Here is a 22,200-nt window from a genome sequence, read left to right on the forward strand (position 1 = left end):
TTTTAAAAAATAATATTAGAAATGTACAGGTGACAATTAATACATATAATTTATAAACAATAACATCAGGTTATATTTTGTGTTTACATGAAAATATTAAAGATGCTTTTTTGTAAACCCACCTTAAAGTTACTGCCCCTTACCCCGCTTCCTGCACCATGTATAATATTTTGGAATGGCCGGACCAGGCTTCCGTACTCAATACATCCATGCCATCAACAACCATGATACTGAAAAATGTTTTTTCGTCTTTCATTTATACCATCAACTCTAATTTTTTTTAGATCTATTCTGACTTCATGACAGTTACCAGCATGCTGAATATTACTTGCTGTTGAATATGCTAACCATTCTAGCCACTGAAGAGCTTCTTTTGACTGATTGTCACTTAATCTATACCCAGACCTGGGAACGATTTCGATTTTTTCTTTAGTAAGATAATTACGTTGAATAACACGCATACATAATGAAGCACAAGTCAAAGCTTCACGGAATGGATTAACATTAGTAATTTTTAAAGTTAAATTTATGAATTTTAAACATGCCATACGTAAAACAATTACATCTAGAGTACAATAAAGTTTTCTTCTTTAATTCTTTTCTAAAATCAAATAATTCTCCAGAGTCTACTCTCTCTTTATACCACTTATCAAATTTGTCAGCTTCTTTTTTATTTTTCGCACGCACACCATACATTTTTGGTGGTGGTACTTCACCGATATAATTTTGATTTAATTCATTATTAAAAAAATGTGGAAAATAGCCTTTTGAAATTTTTTCATCAAGACCAAACATACGAGGTAAAGCACTCAAAGGTGCTTGAAAAAAATTGAGTGAATCTATCCATTTGATATTTTCAATTGACAAAACATTAATACTTGTACCAGTAATTATAGTACTAATTTTTCCTTCTAATTTACGATTAATTAATTCTTTTGAAACCCACTGACCATCATAATTTTTTTGATTATGACCTTATACGATAATTTTACTATATTTATTTTTCATTCCAAATAGAAAATCAACAAATTTTTTTACAGTGTCTTTCCCTTCAGCAATAAATTCGCGGGTAGTACATGAATCACATTTATTCTCGATCGGTATATTAGGCTCATCTAAATCACTTGTATCATTCATACATTTATCGCACACAAGATGAACTACTACATAATTAACTTCATGAATTTTATAAATTTTATTATGATTATTAACTGTTTTAGATTGCATTGTCTCAAAATCATAAAAAACATAAGCACAAAGATCTTTTTTCTTTTTAAATTTCATTTTACTTTTAAAATAACATAAATGTGATGGTGGTTGAAGTTCTTCACACGCAGAACAATAATAATATCCACATAAATGACGCGTATTTAAGTAAACTTTTCTAAAACATTTTTTACACTTTTTTATTGCCTCACACACTGAATGCTTTGAATTATAAGATTGAGCTGTCCTATGTTTGTCTAAACATTGTTGTCCATAAAAAACCCGATCACAATCACGACACTCAATTAGTTCTACATTTATCTCACACAAATTATTTAAACATCGATCACATCGAGCAGGACATGACAAATTCGTCTCAGGTGATGAATATCTTTTATTACAAAATAAATAATATTTTTTTGTACCATGCATAAAAGTTTATTTATTGGTTCATAATGATGACTATTTTCATAATATGCAATTGGTACATAATTTTGTTCTTCACGACGAAAACCATCAACTAAATCTGTACCATCAAATATTAATTCATGTCCATTGATATTATTAGAAACATATTTATATTTTTTTAAAACGCGCTTGATTGGGCATGTTGCTAAATACATCTGAAATTGTCTCACTTGCTCTAACCTACACCCCCTCAGGTGGGATAACAACACCAGATTTATTTATAAATTCAAGAGTCAATTTTTTTTGTAATTCATATCGAGCGTTACGAACTGCTTTCAATCTAGCCGCGTCAAGTTTACTTGTCTCTAATTCAGATAATTTTACTACGATTGATCTTGGTAAACATAAATTATCTTTATAATTAATTATTAGTGTACCACGTCTCTATCTTTCACTTTTAAGCATTCCACATCCACCAACAATTCGTTTTAAAATTATAACTCTTATATTAAATGCAGCCGTCGCATCTATACCACCAGCACTTTGACATATACTACTCATTATTGTCCATAAACGATCAAAAGTAAACTCATTAATCGGTGTTAAATTTACAAATTTGTAAATAAATCACTAGTGATATTTTCTGATCGGAAATTAAAAATAATTCGGTCAGTGTTATTTCTAGACGAAGACGTTGATATACTTGTCGAAAAGCACTTTCAATAAACTCAACAAGCCCGCGATTATTAGGAACATCTTTTATTTTGAATGTATACGTCGTACTTGTGAGTGAAAATTTAGGTATTTCTTCACGCGTTTCATCGAGTAATTCTATACAATCTTCGCTTCCACCGTCTTGACATTCGTCTTCACTTGAACTATCCATGATTAATATTAAAAATTTACTAAATAAAAATGATAAATTTCCCGAATATATATGTACTCCCACCTAGTTTATATTTACATTGCATGCACTTGTTATATTAAAAAAATCTATTGAACTGACAAAAAAAAATTTAATCGAATAAAAAAATAAATACCATATTTTTTTGTTCCGGCAAGCGTCACAGCCCTGTTTGTTTACGTTTATGTCTTTCCCAACAAAGGTAACACTTTCCAACCTCGCTGCATTGGGGCTCCTCAAAATCCGTGACGTCAGAGTCACTGGTTTCTAGTACACCGATGAATCCCTCCCGTAAAGAAACTCCCGTTCCCTCGGATGGATGACATTTTTTCGGGTTCGCTTTAACAATGAATGAATGAGTGAATGAATGTTTGAGAAATAGGTCATCAGAAAAACGGTAAAAATAAAGTGCAAAAATATAAATTAATTGAAAGAAAAAAAATTGAGATAAAAATAAAAAAACAAAAATGAAAATAACTTTTAAAAACAAAAAAAAAAAAAAAAGTTAAATTAAAAAAAAAAAAAAATTTTTTTCAGAAAAAAAAAAAATGACAAAATTTGAAGAACAAAAAGCAATATTAAAAAATAATAATTTTTAAAACAAAATGTAAAATAAAAAAACGAAAATATTTAACAAAAAAATAATAATTTGAAAAAAAAAAAATATATTTTCAAACAAAAAAAAAAAACTATTTATAAAAAATTTTATTAGAAATATAACAAAAAACTTTATAAAAAGGAGTAAAAAATAAAAGCAATTAACAGAAACACTTACATATCCAATTATCACTCGATGAAGCAGAATCTGATCGTTCACGTTCTTTTTCTTTTTTCCATTCCTCAAGGTTTTTGAGACGTTGGATACGCCAACGCTCTTGAACAACCATCCTTCTAATCATTTTTATTCTTGATCTTTGCTTTTCTTTGGCGAATACGTAATTGTCGCTCACCTGTAAAATATATAAATTCACTATTTTATTCTATTTTCACTTTTTTAATTTACTCTATTATTTTATTCCACTCTTTTATTTTCACTGTATTATTTTACTTTTTTATTTCACTGTATTAATATATTATTTGAATACTTACGTAACATTTTTTTGATAAAGCTCGGATTATTGATAGCATTGGTACATCTTTTTAAAAAACCATATAAAATTTTTTTTACTGCATTATCTTTTGTAAGTATTTCATTTATCCGATCTTCATCGAGATCGTATTTAAATATTTTTATATCACCCTCAAAATCTTCAACCGATTGTGCTAAATTATCAACCGAAGTTATATATTTCATGATATAATATATTTCCTTCATACTACTTTTCAATTTTAACTGACCACGTATTTTTTTAATTATCTTTGGACGTTTAAAAGTGTAGTGGCGAGTAACTTCAACTACTCCCGGTGATATGATTTTGAACGATTTAGTTAAAAATTTTTCACATAAATTGTTCATGTTGAAAGTGTTGGAGACGATCTGCAACTGACTCGAAAATTAGGATCAAAGATGTCGGAAAGGCACTCCCCACTTACGTTTTAGTTTTTTCTTTTTTTAAATAATTTTTTATCTTTTTTCAAATACTTTTTTCTCTTTTTTTAAAAGAAAATAATTTACCAGTTGCTATTTTGAATAATCTATTGTAACTTGAAATTTAAATTTTTGATATCTTAAAAAAAAGCTAATAAAGATCGCTGTTAAATATTTAATAGATCCATATTCTTTCTAAACTCTCGGGGGTACAATTTTAGATTGAATAATACTGCTTCCAGACAATAAACAAAACGTTTAAAAAAAAAAATTTTCTTCGGAAAAAAATAAACTCAAACTAATTTTATATTCTAGCATTTTCATTTTATACATTTTAAATAATCGAAAGGACATTTTTTCCTCATATAATAGATCTTTAGACAAACCACCCATGTAATCACCCTGAATTAAAAAAAAACACGGCGCCAGCAGTAAACAATTCCATTAAAAAAAAATATAGATGAAAAAATACAAAGACAGTGAATATTTTTTTTTTCGAACAAAAAATATTGTAGTCAAAAGAAAAAATATATTTTTGTTTAAAGAATAGAGAAGTTTCTATTTTCATTTGCATTTTTTTCTATACCTGCTTTTTTCGTTGCTCTCTTTCTCTCCAGCTGTGACGCTCAGGTGTGTCATTGTGATATGTAAATATGGGGTATTTCATGCAAGTATGTCACTCAAATAATAATTGTAATAAATATTTCAAGTACAGGTGGCGGTAATTACGATAAAATGAGTATAAATAGAGCTGATAAATAGTATTTTATGTTAGTTTATTAATAATTTTACGATTATTCATATGATTTTTAATTTTCAATAAATAACTAGAAGATAATAACATTCATAGAATTAGATTGGTTTATAAAACAACAACCATATTTGAATAATGATGTATTGCTCGCTGTAAAAACATTAAAAGAGAGATGTACACATGTGATGCATTTTACACTTAGCTTGTGTGACGTAATGATCCAAAGGCAAAGATCGGTACAATTAAAACTCAATTTTACAGAAGAATATGTACGTCAATTAAAAGCAATTTCTACGCAACCTGAAATAGACAAAGATATAAAACAAAAGCGTGACGTATTTAATGATAAAAATACTTTTATAGGCAAGTCTTTTTTCACGTCTTTGAGTGATGAGAAATCTAGATTATACAATAATAAAATTGATAACATGTTGAAGGAAAAAAAAATTTTTTATCGGACCTTGAGAATCTTACGCATATATTACCAGCTGAAGTAGATTAAAAGTAGATTACGATTTAAAAAAATTTTAATAGATTATTCAACGATAGAAAATTCTACACTTGGGTCGTTTTATATAATATATGAAGATTTTAAAAAATGGTTTGGTTATGATCGTGAGAAAGGAACACGAGCATATTGGGAGCTCTATTATCAAACAATTATCTATTTAGATGACTTTGCTACTGTAGTAGATGGATATAATCACATTTTAAAAGTTGTAATCGATTCCATTAATTTATCAAAACTAAATATACTTCATCCTGAAATATTATCGTTAGAAAAATTAGAAGGCTCGCTTGAGTTTTTCGCAAAACATAGTAGTGAATTTAATTTGCCTATGAATATATGAGATGCAGTAGCTGGTCATTTGAGTAAAATATCACAAATTGATATAGGATATGACAATAGTAGATTATTTGTTTTAATGAGAATTCCATTGACTGAAGATAAAATTTATCATATACATAAATTAAGATCGTATCCTATTGCTCAACAATTAAGTAATAATACGATAGGATCAGCGTGGATAAAACCTAGAGCTAATTAATTTGATTTTGTCATCAGATCAATCACAATATACACTTGTGAAAAATAAAATTGATTTACCTTTTTGTCAAGCAAGTGTGAATATACATATATGTGAATCATTATCATATCCGATGTATGAGAGATCACATCAAGCTGGTTGTGACATTTCTCTAATTACGAAAATTAATGAATCACCTTTACTTAATTGTGATATTAAAATTTCTTGTCATTTTACGCCGTACTGTAAAAACTTGCGTAATGAAAGAGGTTGGTAATATAGTTTACCAGGAGAACAAGAAATACATATACTGTGTGGAGACAAGAAAAAAAAAAACTATTGTTATTCGTGGCGTTGGTATACTACGGATCCAAGCAGATTGCCACGCACGCATAAATCACGGAACAATTTTCGGTCGACAGGTAGTAAATTTTGATACCATATATGAATTTAAAACTACAGCAACATTAAATGTTACAAAACTATTCCCTGAAATTGTTGATTTTACTATAGCAGAAACAAACTATTCATCAGCAAACCCAGCAGTATTGATTTATGATATATCTCTTAAAGAAATAAGAAAAGAAATATTAAATCACAAAGAAAAAATAAAAGAAAAAAATCAGTCAAAAAATATTATATTTAAAATTATTCTTGGTGAAATTATTATGGCTACAATATTAACCTCCATAATTTCATTTCCACCGATTGTAATTATTATAAAAAAAATTTTATCTTTCTTAAAAAAAAAAAGTGTCATGTAGATGTAAAGCTCGTCCCCACCTCAATATCTTATCCCTCTACTTATTAATTTCTCCATTATTCAATATGTTTTTATTCATATTTTGTTTTTTGTGTGATATCATATCTTTTTGTAAAGTCTTTTAATCGCTCACAAATAAAAAATAACAACCTATCATACTTCCAGATCGTGAATCGTTATTTAAAATTTATTTAGTGAGCTTTGTACCCTTTTGAGTACGTTCTAAAAATAAAATATAAGAATTTTTTGCATTTCTTGGCCAAGATTCATTGGTAACAAATTGATCATCAATTTTTATCCAACGATTTTTATTACGGATATAACTTATGAAATGTTGGTTTGATTTACTACTATCAGTGAATATAGCGTAATTAACTTTATATGTGGATCTACAAATTTCTACTTTGGATGTGGGTATCCTTTTTATCGAACAATAATTGTTTTGCAATCGACCATTTTGATTCATTGACAAAGAGTTGACCTTCAAAACAATAACATCATTTGTCTTAAGAATTTCTAATTTTTTAAAAATTTTCGTTGAAGTTAAACAATCTAGACATGTACCAGTTCCTTCGTGCCACAATGAGAGCGATTGATTTATAAGTTCTTGTAATGTGAAAGTGTTATTTCCATTTGGTATTAAAAGCTTTATAATGTACTGGTTTGACAATGAGATATTTACGTATGAACAGGATTCAAATTTTTCTAAATACTTTTCTTCATGGGCTAAATGCTTGGTAAGAACATGATTTTTTGTACACAGTGCTGTTAAAAATTTAGCAGGATCATCTTCGTTATTATGGTTGAACGCTCAACCAACAAATGTTTTAATTTCATCTGCTGAAGAAGTCATTTTTGAAATGTACTCATTGAAAAATTTAGCTACTACCGAATGGTGTGAGTTGCTAATGTTTTTTAATGACTCATTTATAACTTCTGAGTGTAATATACATTGCATCACAGAGTTTACATAGCTCGATGAACCATTATCATTAGATAATCAATGTACATTAGTGATTAGACAGCGTGTCGATAACTTTGGATTTTTTTTCTTATTCTATATCAGCCAAAAATGATTTGAAACACCACTTGGTATTAAAATTCTTCAGAAAACTTCTATTCGAAATCGGAATTTCTTTCAAATAAGGTTTATAAATTTTCCGCAAACGATTGTATTCTTCGATTGCTTGCTGACTTGCTATTGCTTTTGATGGGTCAAAATTTATTAAATGCAAACCATTTAATGTTGTAACTCGCGAAAGTGCAACGTAAGTCATACCTTTGGCATAAGACTTTTCACCGACGTCAACAATAGCGCACTCTAAACTAACTCCCTGAGATTTATGTATTGTCATTGCGTAACTAACACAAATAGGAAATTGTGAACGTATTACGAACACTCCATCAGACAACTAGAATTTCACATCTATTCTTTTTGTCTCACATTCAACGATTTTATTGTTGTATTACTATCAGTTCTACTCAAAGAAGTTCCTAAGAATGTATCTGCTGCTTCAAGAGCTCCAATTTCTCTATTATTTAAACTTTGAAAAGCAAAATTCCATAATCTGGTGAGCAATGGTGCCGTGGAGTTAATATCATTGACCATCGCTTGAGTTTTTGATCGCTCATGTTTCGTTATATATTTTGTAACATACCCTGTTAGGGCTGAGGAAGTTTCACCTACATATTGAATATCCACATTCCCTTCCCAAACTGTAAGAATAACAGGATTATAATCGTTAATATTCCCTCCATCTTCGGTTCTAGGGAGATCATATAGTTTATTCTTAGACCGTGAATGTCTGTGATTTGCGATTGCGATTCTGGATCACGTAAAACAATCGTCTCGGTAACAGGTCTAGGAAATCCAAATCGACAGCGTTTAATCGTTTGTCCGTATTTATTTTTTGATGACCTCATACAATAACCATTATGATGATGTTTTTTATGAGTCGTTACCCTACGATGCAATAATGGTGCCAAATTTTTATTTGGCAATTTGCAAGTCACATATTTTTGGATAAACTCAACTATTTCTTCAATTTCGTTTGCACCTATCATAGGCGCATTATCAACCCATAATAATATATGGAAATGTTGAATACCACGGCCTTGATATTCCCGTCACCAAAAATAATGATTAGTTTTTCCAAGTGGATTACTTTCTGAGTTAAGGAAATCTAACATGGCATGAAATTTTTGATCCATGTAGCGAGAAACTGACACAGGATCTGCAGCAATTACTTGACCCGGTAACATTTTGTCTAAGAAGGGAGCATTAATTTCACGAACATATTGAATCAAATCATCACATAAATACTCCGCTGGACTTAGAGTAAGAAATCATGTAGCTGGACTATATTCTCTTATCATACACCTAAGATTATTTCTTGGCTTTTTCCAAAATTGTTCTGTGTTTGGGAGACGCTCAAATATAGAGCTTAACTCACTTTCTAACAGACTAATTTTTTACAGTATAACTGTCACGTGGATTTGTAACATTTAACATGTGATAAATTCCTGACTTTAATTTTCGATTACTATCATTTTGTAATAAATAAAATATATATTGCTGGTCTAGTCTCAATCGTGGCTTAAGGGAAAAGAGTTTTTGCTTTATAAAATCATGATCGCGAACCTGCTTAGCTCGGTCCATTTATCCCTCGACGATATAGGTTTGGAAAGCACTGCAAATTTAAAGTTTTTACTCGTGAATCCAATGAATCGTCTTGAATTTTCAACATTTGATAAATGTCTGTAGCTGTTTGATTTATTCGTTTATTGTACAAAGGATATATTGTATATTGTTCGTAGTTTAATTCTGAATGATCTATTTGAGTAAGCATAGCTCGTTTCTTCAAATTCTCTGTTTCATTTTTATCCTCTGCATTCAGATCTGGCTTAAAATTTTTATTTGCATACTCGGTGATAATTTTTTCAATTTTCTTACCAGAAATAAGTGCACCTAGGCTTTCATTATCAGTTTCGTCATCATTGGAACTATGGTGTGTTTTTATAGCAGTTATATCATTCTGACCACAATCATAGGCGTTCGCTAAAAGAAGGAGTTCATCATTATCATTTTCTAAGTATTTTGATAAACTATGATTAGAGTGTTTCATCTTGTTCAGATTTTGTTTTGCTGTCATTGATATAAGCACTTTTAGAACACTGGAAAGCACCTTATTTATCTAGACTATAATCCTGTGAAACATCACAGAACTTTTAGAACTTTTAGAACATGTAGAAGACTGGGAATTTGGTTTAGGTACACGTTGACTAGAACTATGTAAAATATCACTGACTGTTAGTGTAGTTTCTACACTGTCGAGAGATTGAGAATTTTGTTTAGGTACACGTTGACTAGAACTATGTAAAATATCACTGACTGTTAGTGTAATTTCTACACTGTCAAGAGATTGAGAATTTTGCTCAGCTAGTTGGCTAGAGCTTTGTAAAACATCACTGGCAGTTAATGTAGTTTCACTACTTTTAGAACTTCGCATGAGAGCATGAGCCTCAGCTGGATTTTCGATATAATTTTTTTCAGTACTAGTATTGTTTTCTAATGCTTCTTCATTATTTTCGAAGTTTTCTGAGACATTCGTTTCAACAAAATATTCAACATCGTTTTTTTCTACATGTTGGCTAGAGCTTTGTAAAACCCCACGCTCACAATTAATTAAATTCCGCTTCCACAAATTCGTTATTACGGCAGATATAGAGAAGATGTATCGCCAGGTTGAATTACACCAAGACGATCGCAAATACCAACGCATCATATGGCGGGACGATCAAGGTAAATTGAGAACATACGAACTCAATACGGTGACCTTCGGTGTATCATCTTCTCCATATCTGGCTATACGTACACTACATCAATTAGCCGATGATGAACACTGTACATACCCACTAGCAGCAGCATGCCTAAAAAACGACTTATACGTAGATGATCTCTTGAGTGGTGCGGAGACCATCGAAGCGGCAATATTGTTGCGTAATCAATTGATAAAAATTCTCGAGAGGGGTGGGTTTAACATCCGTCAATGGGCCTCCAACGAACGACAAATTATCAGCGATTTAACCGATAAAAATGTCAACCCGCGTTTAATTCTCGATAAAACATGTACGTTAAAAACACTCGGCATTTCATGGTTAATAGGTAACGACAAAATAACGTACAATGTCAATTCCATTAAAGAAAACGAAAAATTAACCAAACGCCATATTTTGTCTAAAATTGCGAAAATATTCGACCCCCTGGGTTTGTTGGGTCCAGTCGTATTACAAGCCAAATCAATTATGCAAAAAATTTGGAAAGACAAACTTCATTGGGATGAATCGGTGCCACCTGATATAAACCGTTTATGGGTTAAATTCATTGAGCAATTAGACATAATAAAAACAATAACTATTCCGCGTAGACTAATAATAGAACAGCCAAAAAATATACAAATACACGGATTTTGTGACGCCAGTCAAACAGGTTACGGTGCATGTCTCTACTTAAGATCGGTAAACGAAAAAGGGTAATGTATTTGTAGACTTATTTGCGCGAAAAGTAAAGTAGCGCCATTAAAATCACCTGTAACGATACCGAGACTTGAATTAAACGGAGCGTTACTTCTCACACGATTATATCATGAAACATTACCTGCCATTCCAATTGAACTAAATAAAATCATTTTCTGGGGAGACTCTGAAATAGTCTTATATTGGCTTAAAACCGAAGCACACAAACTCCAAACATATGTTTCGAACAGAGTTGCAGAAATCCAAAAGGGAACGAAAGATTTAGAATGGCGGTACGTGTCTTCAAAGTGCAATCCTGCTGACATTCTGTCCCGGGGGGCAGGGCCAGATGAACTCGTACACAACCAACAATGGTTTGAAGGCCCATCGTGGCTGAAATTACCACACGCTAATTGGCCTAACGAAAAAATAAAATGTAATGAGATCCCAGAATTAAAAAAGAACACATGTCTCATAAATCAACTCGACACTCACATATTCTTGAAATTTTCATCTTACGCGAAATTAAAAAGAATCGTAGCTTATTGTCTTAGGATGAAACGTAACAATAAATACAAAGATTTTCTAAAAGTTCAAGAAATAAGAGCCGCGGAATTAATTATTTTAAAAACATTACAAGCCTCAACTTTTCAGCGAGAAATAGAATGTTTATTAGATTCGAATAGCATCAAGTCTAAAAATCGCATTAACTCGTTAGACCCTTTCATTGACGCCGACGGCATATTACGAGTGGGTGGTCGATTGAAAAAATCCAAACTTACTTTCACTCAAAAACACCCCATATTATTACCAGCGAAACATCCATTAACTGACCTTATTGTTAGAGAAACGCATATTATAAATTATCACGCAGGCGTTCAGTCGACTCTATATGCATTACGTCAAAAATATTGGTTGTTAGACGGACGAAATCAAGTTCGTCACATCATACATAAATGCACACGCTGTTTACGATTCAGAGCTGACGTAATGAATTATAAAATGGGTGATTTGCCGAAAGAAAGAGTAACAATTAACCACGCGTTCGCTCGAACAGGTGTAGATTTTTGCGGTCCCTTTTTCATAAAAGAAAAAAAATACCGAAATCGTGGGCGGGTAAAAGTATACGTATGTGTGTTTATCTGTATGACAATGAAAGCCATTCATTTTGAAGTTGTAGAAGATTTAACCACCGAAGGTTTTCTCGCAGCTGTTCGTCGTTTCGGAGCACGACGGGGCATTCCAAGTCAAATATTCTCAGATAATGGAACAAACTTTGTCGGAGCTCACAACCACTTCAAGAATTACATGACCTATTTAAATCGAAAAAGCATCAAGACTTAATTAATCAATGGGCGGTTGATCGGAATGTGGAATGGCATTTTATACCTCCCATGGCACCCCACTTTGGCGGACTATGAGAGTCAAGCGTTAAAATATTTAAACATCACTTGAAAAGAGTAGCAGGTGAATCTTTATTCACTCTGCACGAATTTGAAACATTAGTAATCGCGATTGAGGGCATTTTAAATTCGAGACCCATCACCACATTATCCTCTGATCCTAACGATCCCATTGCATTATCCCCCAATCATTTATTGATCGGCAAAACAACCGAGATGTTGCCTGAGCGAGATATGATTTCAACACCAACCAATCGTCTGTCTACTTGGGATCATATCAAGAAAGTTCGACAAGATTTCTGGGCACGATGGAGCCAGGAATATCTCAACGAACTTCAACAGCGCAAAAGGTGGTCGAAAAATGCGGCCAACTTAAAGGTGGGAACAGTCGTCCTCGTCAAAAGCAAGATACTTCCATGCTTGCAATGGCCATTGGCTCGAGTGATCCAAGTCCATCCAGGCACAGACGGGATCGTACGTGTGGCCACTATCAAAACTGCAACCGGAGAGTTCACTCGTTCGGTCAAATTATTGTGTCCATTGCCCGAAGACGTTCAACAAACAACATAACGCATAATGTCATTTGTAATATTGTAATCATAAAAAAAAAAAATTATTTTTACATGATTGAGCAAGCACGTATACCAGACGAGCAAGCACGTAAATTCACTCCTATTTTTTATATACATATGCGAATCATCCCAGTGTTGAGCCGTTCGGCTCAACGGGGGGAGGATGTTCCGTAGGAACCATACGATAATTCGATAGACGTAGTCTGTCGGATATACCATTGTCATAAAACTCCTCTGGATATACTGTCGTCAGTCTATTCGGTTGAGTATAAGCGTGCAATGTAGAATTTGCCGTGTGCACTAATCCAGTCGGGTTAGGCTGGCCACCTATCGCGACTGGATACAATGACAATGTTCACAACACATTTCAAACTGTTCTAAAGAAATTTGACTAAAGTTGTCAGATTATCTTAAAAGAAACATGCGACATAACTAATTTTTCCGAGACGCAACCTTCCTTACACTAATCCTTCTCTTCCAAGACTTTGCAAACCTTCAGACAAAAAATAATATTCGCATATTCACTCAGTTCACCTCGACCTTTGGTGACGAACACGACTTAACGTCTTGCTCAGTCAAATCATTTGAATTAACACTTGTAAAAGAAAAATCAATCGATCAATAAATATCTAATCTAAAATTTTAATAAATACATTTACGAAAATACAAGTGTGGTTTACTTATTTAATCACGCCTGAACAAGAATAAGTAAAAAAACAAAAAAAAAACTGCTATTTATTTATTAAGAGATATTTTTGATATAAGGATATAAGTAGAGAATAAAAAAAAGGTAACAGGTACTGATATAACATACTATTTATTATATTCCATTTATAATCTATTTATTATATTTATTCTATTCGGTTCGATAATAGTTATACAGGTAAGACAGGGTTCACAACAATAATCCAAAGATTTGAGAATGCCATCATTTAATAAATAACTAAATCCAGGTTCAAAATCACAATTACTTGAATGACTTCTTTCTAAACTCAGAATTCCATTTCGAAGTCTGTTTATATCAATCTTAGGAATCATCAAATGACAAAAAGAACATATAATGACATTTTCGGGTAATGACATCGTCAATTTTCCTTTTTCACATACCATACAAACAAAATCATCACGTACACTTTCATTAATCATCTCCAGTAATTTGATTACTTCTACGAGAAATGAAATAATATCGAATCTAGAAATAATCTCTTTCATAAAAGAATAAAAACGTCAAGAACAATATGTCAAGAAGCAATTCATATGAAATTTTTTTTTCGAATATTTATCAATGACTTTCGAAGACATATCATCAAATTTGAATAAAATATATCTATTTTTAACAGTCATATCGCAACACGTCTAATTTAAAGAAAAGAAATTATTAATGAATGTTAAAAGCAATAATAAGCAGATTACAAAAAACAAACTTTGAAAATTTGGCGATCCATGATGAATAAAAAAGTTTCTGATTCTAAAAAAAGAAATCGATGAAAAGAATCAATAAAATTCAGAAGTTTATATACAAAAAATTTAATTTAAAACAGATAATATTTACGTTTTCGAATGCTGTAGGAAATATCGGCTGAATTGATTTCCCAAATTAAATTCAATTCTACATGAAAACGTCAATTGGCTGTGTTATAGGAGATTTATTTATTACCATTTATTTAATCTTCAATTAATTTAGTAAATTGTCTACCTTTATTAAGTATAATTTTTCTTGATTAAAAATATTGCTTGGCAACAGAAAATAAACAACATTAAATAAAATCAAGAAAAAACAGTCATTTATTTAAAAAAGAAAAAAAATAATAATTGAACGTTGAAATTGAAATTAATTAAATTAAAAAAAAAAATAATAACGGAACACCTGAATGTTAGTGACATATTTCATCTCAATTGTTATTTTTATAATCAAAATAGATCTAACTATTTTTCGAGTTACTTCTATTCAGGTCTCTTTGGAAATATGAACATAATAAATGTTTTTTCCTTGATTTCAGGATTTATGATAATGAAAAAATGAAAATACTTCAGTTTTTTGGAAAATGTGTAGAATATTTCACGGTTTTTGAATTTATAATTTTTTTGTTCATCTAAAAATATGATATAGTCATGATATTTTATATTTATTGTGAATAAAAAAATGTAGGATTAATGTAAAATCGGTTCAAGATTCTGGTCAATATGATATAAATTATACATATTTATTTGGACAACGATAATTCATGTTTCTATGAAACGAAAATTTTTGAAATTTTTTTTAGAACATCAATTCAAAATACATGAAATATTCGATTAGTGTATAAAATTAAAAAAAATATTTTGGTCTATTTATCAATATAATATACATGTTCATATAATAATTCATGTATCCACTTAATAAAAATTTTTTGAATTTTTTGAATAAAATAGATGTAATAAAATAGATTCAACAAAACAAAACAAAAGTAAAAAAAATAAATAAAATATAATATATATTTTTAAATTTTATTACTAATGTGAAATGAGTCAAAACAAAACTTAATTTTAATAAACGGCATCCATAGCAACGAAATAATAAATAAAATTGAAAATAAATAAAATGACAGTTGTTCATTAAACATTAATAATAAATAATAATAACCAATAAAGAGGTTAAAAATAAGAAAAAACTTTCATGATATATTCTAAGATATAAATATAATATATTATTATAAATTCTTAGAAAATGGTTAATATAAAAATCAAAGATCTCAATGAAAACAGTAAAAAGTAATAAAAAAAATTCTATTTTCCATTATTATTCATTTTATAAATAAATTTAATAGCTCAAAATTTTATTCAGTTGGAAGATTGAAGCACGAATTATATACATAAGTCCAGTCACTTCATTTGAAAAAAATGGAAATTATAATAAAGTCTGTAATGTAGATATAATTGATGATAATGGAGAAATAAAATGTACAATGTTTAGTGGCAGTATTGATAAATTTTACAATCTTTTCCGAGTAAGTTATTTTGAAAAATCAATGATTTAATTTAACATTTGAATTATGAATTACATATATATTTATAGATACAGAAAGTATATTCAATAACTAATAGTATTCTTAAGAAAGCAAATAAAAACTATAATAGATTGAATCATAACTTTGAAATATTAATAACAGAAAATAGTGGAATTGAAGAAATAAACGATACAACAAAACTACCAAAATTTCAATTGGTTTTTGTCAAGATAAAAGAATTATTAAGAGCAGAAAAAAAAAGTTCTATAGGTAATTAGAATAAAACAGTTGAAAAGACAAGAAATAATCCTAATTGATGATTCAGTTAAGCAACAGTAATTATAAATTTTTAAAAAACAATATAATTATTACAAATATATATTAATGTTAACAGATAACTTTGATGCTTTGGTCGAATCAAGTCGACGAATTTGAAGGAGAAATGAATGATATTCCTATAAAAAATATTAAAATTAACAATTTTAATAGTGATCTCAATTTGATTTTCATAAAAACATCAATTACAATAATAAATCCTGATATACCGGAAGCTATTAAGTAAGTATTTGTAAATATATAATTATATTAATACCACTTATAATTATATAATATAACTATATTTAACTATAGACTTAAAAAATGGTATGGACAAATAGGAAAAACAATGGATGAAAAAGAATTCAAATTTTATCGTTCAGATACAAATTCTTATAATTTTACAAAATTTCGAACAATTTATAATACTAAAATACTATAATTGGTAAATACTTTATATATTTATCCGATCCGTCAATATTTGAAATTGGGTACTGTCGAAAAATGGCACTATCACATCTGATAAGGCCCAAAAATTGAAAATAAACATGATGATTGTTTTTGGAAAAAAAAAAAACATAAATTTCATTTAACATCAACTAATTCGGTTAGGCGGTTCAAAAAATATCTTGCAAAAACAAATTCTGACACTACGTTTTGTTTAATAAAAGAAAAAATAAACGACCAAAGAACTTCAAAAAAATATCGTAGAGTCTACAGATGAAGCGTCGTCGATTGAAACATTGCCGGATCCGATCCGTCAATATTTGTAATTGGGCCCTGTAGAAAAATGGCACTATCACAACTGATAAGGGCCAAAAATTTAAAATGAATATGATGATTGCTTTTGGAAAAAAAAATGGAACCTAATGGGCTTCATAGAAGCCAATTCGATTCATAACTTTTATTTTTATCGCGAAATAAGAAAAAGTCACACGAAAAGTGAAAACATAAGTGTCCTACGGAACACTAAAAAAAGAAATAATATTACAAGATAATAAAGACAATAAGGTAAATTAATGACGTTTGAATATATTATATATTATTAATTTAAAAATATTTTTCAAACAACAATAGATCGTTTTAAATTTGTGGAATGAGAATATCGAAAATTTTAAAGAAAAACTTAATGATATTATAGTGATACAAAGAGCCAAAATTAACGAATATCAATATTTGGAAAATTTGTCACTAATACCAACACCAATCATAAAAATAAATCCTGATATACCAGAAGTGAAATCGTAAATATATTTTTCATGTAGATATTATTTATTTTAAGTATATCCTTTTAGTAAATATATTCTTTTAATAGTTTTGCGGATGAAACCATTGATGAAGATGATTTATGATGATAAAATAGAAAATTTTAAAACTATAAAGGACATAAAAAATTTAGATAATGAAACAATAATAAGTAAGTATTAGATATTAAAAAAAAAAACGAATTCAAACATAATAAATATGTTACAGATGAAATTGCTGAAATAAATAATGTGAGTGAAATTAATTCAGTTTTTTCTCAAAATAATAACATGACATATAATAAAAGAGAAATTGAATTAATCGATTATTCAAGAGAAAAGGTATAGATAAATCTTATCTATAATAAAATAAAATTATATCATAACAAATATCTATTCTACAGATAACTCTAACGTTATGGAAAGATGAAGCAGGAAATTTCATAGGAAAAGTTGGCCAAATAATAAAAATTGAAAGAGCCAAAATAAAAGAATACTTAAAAGATAAATATATATCATTAATAAACTCATCGAAGATTACATACGATTGTCAAAACGACAAACAAAAGTTAGTAATATAATCATACCAAAATATATGAATTTTCAATAAATTGTCAAAATATTATTGATTATCTAGATTTAAAGAATGGTTAGCATTGGAATCACAATCCAAACAACGAGACGACGAAAAACCATGTTGTTCAAAATGGACGAAAAATTAAATACATTGGTTAATTCAATACAATAAAATATATTTTTCTGACACAAAAAAAATGATATTAATGATTAATTTTATTTTGACTAAAATATTATTTTAATGCATTAAAAATTTTTTCAAAGTGTTGTTGTGAAATATCAAAAATATTTTCATTATTTTCAATATGATAATTTATTTGTTTTCTTATTCTTCCTCTAAAAGTATCAAATGTAATTTTTTCCAATTCATGACCTTGATAATTATTCACTTTACAATATTTTTTAAATTTATTCAAAACGTTGGAAATAGATACTTTGCAATACGATAAATTTCCTTCTTCGAGTTTCTTCTTCGTTTTTTTTTAATTATGATTTTTGGATCATCAGGAATGCCTTTTAATTCATCTTTGAATGATGGATAAAATTCTTTTATAATTTTTGATCCATTTAATTTTACTATGCCTTCACAAGAACATACAATAGCATTTGCAAAGTATTTTATCGTTTGAGTAGTTGCATAGTTAACAGCTTCATTAATATTTGGGCCAAGATTATATCCACCATGAAAGGAATATGGATGAGTAATAACAAACATACCTGTTCTTGAATAATTTTTGTATAATTGATTTTATATTTTCCCAAAAATTGTTCTGTAACCACGAATAATTTATGACCTATTAAATTTTTACAAGAACGTCCTGGAAATGTTTTATTTAATATTGTATTGATTAATTGATGAAAACGTGTAGAATCTTTATTATTTCTTATCAGCCAAATTTTAGGTAACCCATAAAAATGATAATTTATCGAAATTAAGGTATAATCTTCAAGGTGAATAGGAAACGAAGACCATTTACTACCACAATAAACAAATGGAGTATGAATTCCCTCTACTGTTTTATTATCTTCATTTTTTATACGCGAAAGATGACTTTTAAAATTTGATAAGTTCCATGATGATTGTGTAGGATCATTATTATACATTCTTTCGAATATAGAAAATTTAATATCAGGAGCATATAAAAAACAGGGATTTGTATTTAACATTGCCAAATATTCATCTGAATCATGTGATACTTCCGATGATGAATTTTCTCTAATAAATTTATCACATTCTTCATGATATTGATTATAAGTAAATTTTTCATTTTTTTTATATAAATTAGTTTCATATTCAAAACTACCGTCAGTATTATTTATCATTGTAATTTTTTGTTTTATGACTCGATCAATAATAATTTCATCAATAACCTTTTTCAATTTATTTTTGGGAAAATGAATGTCGATCCATTCTTTCGGTGCTTTAATAACACTGACTTTTTGTTCATCGTCAATAACATCATTCAATACTCTTGACCCTCAGTTATTTCTGATTTGTGTCTCAAGTTTTTACATAAGACAAATGACTTCAGCAACTCCAAAAGAATTGGTAATTACAACAGAAGAATATGATACGACGTTATTGTATTTAATCAAACACACACAACATCAATATTTCTCACAGGAAATATCAGCATTAAAAAATCATGGACAATTACCAAAGTCAAGCTCATTAATACGATTGACACCATATTTAGATAAAGAAGGTGTATTAAGAGTTGGCAGTAGGTTAAATAATACGAATTTAACACAGTCAGCTACTCATCCAATTATATTGCCAATTAAGTCAAAGTTGACAACATTAATACTGGAATCAATTCATAAATCCGCGTTACATGGATCACCACAACTCATGTTAGCAACAGCTCGACGAAATATCAGATTATTGGTGGAAGAATTCCATTCCAATCAGTCTATTGGAAGTGTGTTATTTGTACACGTCAACGTGCATTGGTCAGTCAACAACTCATGGGACAACTCCCTCCAGCTCGATGTAATCCGAATCCAGCATTCATTAATACTGGTGTGGACTTTGCTGGGCCATTCATATTAAAAAAATGGCTTGGCAGATGTAAACAAACATATAAAGCATATATTGCTGTGTTTGTGTGCTTTGCAACATCAGCCACTCACTTGGAAGTAGTTAATGGATTGTCTACTGAAGAGTTCATAGCAGCATATCGACGTTTTACATCACTTCGAGGTGAATGTAAAAATTTGTATAGTGATTGTGGTACCAACTTTATTGGTACAATAAAAGAACATCAATTACTTAACACTCAAGCTCACAACATGTGTGACTTTGCTCATCAAGTCAGCCTTGAAAGCACGAATTGGCATCTAAATCCTCCTGGAGCACCACATCAAGATGGGAAATGGGAAGCTGGTGTTAAATCAATGAAACATTATTTATCAAGAATCATGGGAGCAACTCCATATACGTATCATCAACTTGACACACTAGTTAAACAAATATCAGCTCAACTCAATTCAAGACCTCTTTGTCCAATGACAAATGATCCAAATGATCTAGAAGCATTAACGCCTGGACATTTCTTGATAAGTAGAGCAATGACGGCTATACCTGAGGGTTAATTAATTGATAGTAATGATGGTAAATTATCAAGATGGCAATTGATACAAAAACATAATCAACAACTATGGAACCAATGGTCAAATGACTATATCAAACAATTCCATGTACGTACCAAATGGTGTACATCCAACAACTCAATACAACTCAACTCAATGGTAATAATGATGGATGAAAGAGTTCCACCAACTAAATGGCCGCTCGTTCGTGTCATACAACTTCACCCAGGTGATGATGGTCTAGTCAGAGTTGTGACCATCAAGACCTGTACTTCAACATTCAAAAGACCAATCAGCAAATTATGTCTGTTGCCTGTCAGTCCAGATGAGTGATTTGTTGACAAGCTTTGTCAAGGCTGGAGAATGTTCTGACTAAATGGTCATATATCACTGTGGCCATCTAGTGACAATCAATGGAAGATTGATTGTCAACCATTTTTACTAATATTTTTTCTCTCTTATAATTTTGCTCTCTCTTTAGCTCTTTAGATTTAGAAAATCTAACCATATCAGGCTCTTGTTATGTTGTTAATATCTTTATCTGCTTTTTTGTTCCTTGGCTATTCATTTCTAAGGTAATTTTTTTTTTTTTTTTATCATTGTCTTTTGATGCCATTTTTCATTTATTGAAAAATAAATATCCCTTTTTCATTCGGTTTTTTTATTTTCCAGCAATGAACTTATGATACCCAACGGTGATGGTGCTGTTAGTCCCATGAAAAACATTGGTATTACTAACGTTTGTTTCCATCAATTGAAATACCCTGATTAGAAATTCAATAAGGTCTATTCTGGATGCCACACATTTTTTGGTAATGATGATATTGTTGTAAAACAATTGTTGTGGCCTTCATGGTTTAAAACAGTGATCATCATCTATATTACAGCGCTTGTATCAATCGTGTTGACAGCACTGACAATTCCTGTAGATATATATTTCAAAACGAACTCACCTGTTATTTCCAGAGTCATTTTCACCCTGTCAATAATTTCAGGTAAGTTTTTTTTTTTATCTACTTTCAGGTTTCATGATTTTGAATGCTTCATATATTATGGATCGCCACCATCAGGAAGTTGGCTGGTTACCCAACGCTCGATCCAACCGATTGACAGCACATTTGCTGTCATAACATTATCAGGAATAATGATGCTCATTAATTGCATTAATTTCTTAAAGCAAGCTGTTAACAGCCAAACTGGAGGTGAAGACATTGTAATTTTTAGCAACTTGTGCTAAATTTTCCGTTGCATATGATTTTTCTTCTGACAATTTTTAGTTTTTTTTTCAATTGTTCTAAATAATTTTTTCATGTCTATTGTAAGTGATTTTTGTTTACATATGTTCTTATCCCAAAATTTCAAAAATTAGTTTTACATTAAAATTAGTTAATTTATTATTTATTAA

The 22,200-nt window shown here is 29.8% G+C and overlaps 2 protein-coding genes across 2 annotated transcripts; one reads left to right on the plus strand and one right to left on the minus strand.

Annotated features, from left to right (window-relative positions):
• Nucleotides 1–18,615: 18,615 nt before the first annotated feature.
• On the minus strand, nucleotides 18,616–19,526 carry LOC122859918 (lysine-specific demethylase 4A-like). The gene is made up of 2 exons (XM_044163602.1): nucleotides 19,013–19,526; nucleotides 18,616–18,920 (listed from the first exon to the last, which is right to left on the minus strand). The coding sequence occupies exons 1-2, from the start codon at nucleotides 19,524–19,526 to the stop codon at nucleotides 18,616–18,618; spliced, it is 819 nt and encodes a 272-aa protein (XP_044019537.1).
• A 199-nt stretch (nucleotides 19,527–19,725) lies between these two features.
• LOC122859920 lies at nucleotides 19,726–20,798 on the plus strand. The gene is made up of 3 exons (XM_044163603.1): nucleotides 19,726–19,752; nucleotides 19,828–19,927; nucleotides 20,116–20,798. Exons 1-3 carry the CDS (start codon nucleotides 19,726–19,728, stop codon nucleotides 20,796–20,798), a joined length of 810 nt encoding a protein of 269 aa, XP_044019538.1.
• Nucleotides 20,799–22,200: the final 1,402 nt, after the last annotated feature.

Source organism: Aphidius gifuensis, linkage group LG6 (genome assembly GCF_014905175.1).
Source record: "Aphidius gifuensis isolate YNYX2018 linkage group LG6, ASM1490517v1, whole genome shotgun sequence".
Lineage (NCBI taxonomy): Eukaryota > Metazoa > Arthropoda > Insecta > Hymenoptera > Braconidae > Aphidius > Aphidius gifuensis.

Excerpts from the sequence above, each read along its gene's own strand:
- LOC122859918 (XM_044163602.1), bottom strand. The coding sequence starts at position 19,526 with ATGATAAATAATACTGACGGTAGTTTTGAATATGAAACTAATTTATAT. Across the intron at positions 18,921-19,012 it reads AACATTTCCAGGACGTTCTT|GTATGTTTGTTATTACTCAT; the intron begins GTAAAAATTTAA and ends ATTCAAGAACAG.
- LOC122859920 (XM_044163603.1), top strand. The coding sequence starts at position 19,726 with ATGACTTCAGCAACTCCAAAAGAATTG. Across the intron at positions 19,753-19,827 it reads CAGCAACTCCAAAAGAATTG|GAAATATCAGCATTAAAAAA; the intron begins GTAATTACAACA and ends TATTTCTCACAG. Across the intron at positions 19,928-20,115 it reads AGGTGTATTAAGAGTTGGCA|TCTATTGGAAGTGTGTTATT; the intron begins GTAGGTTAAATA and ends CATTCCAATCAG.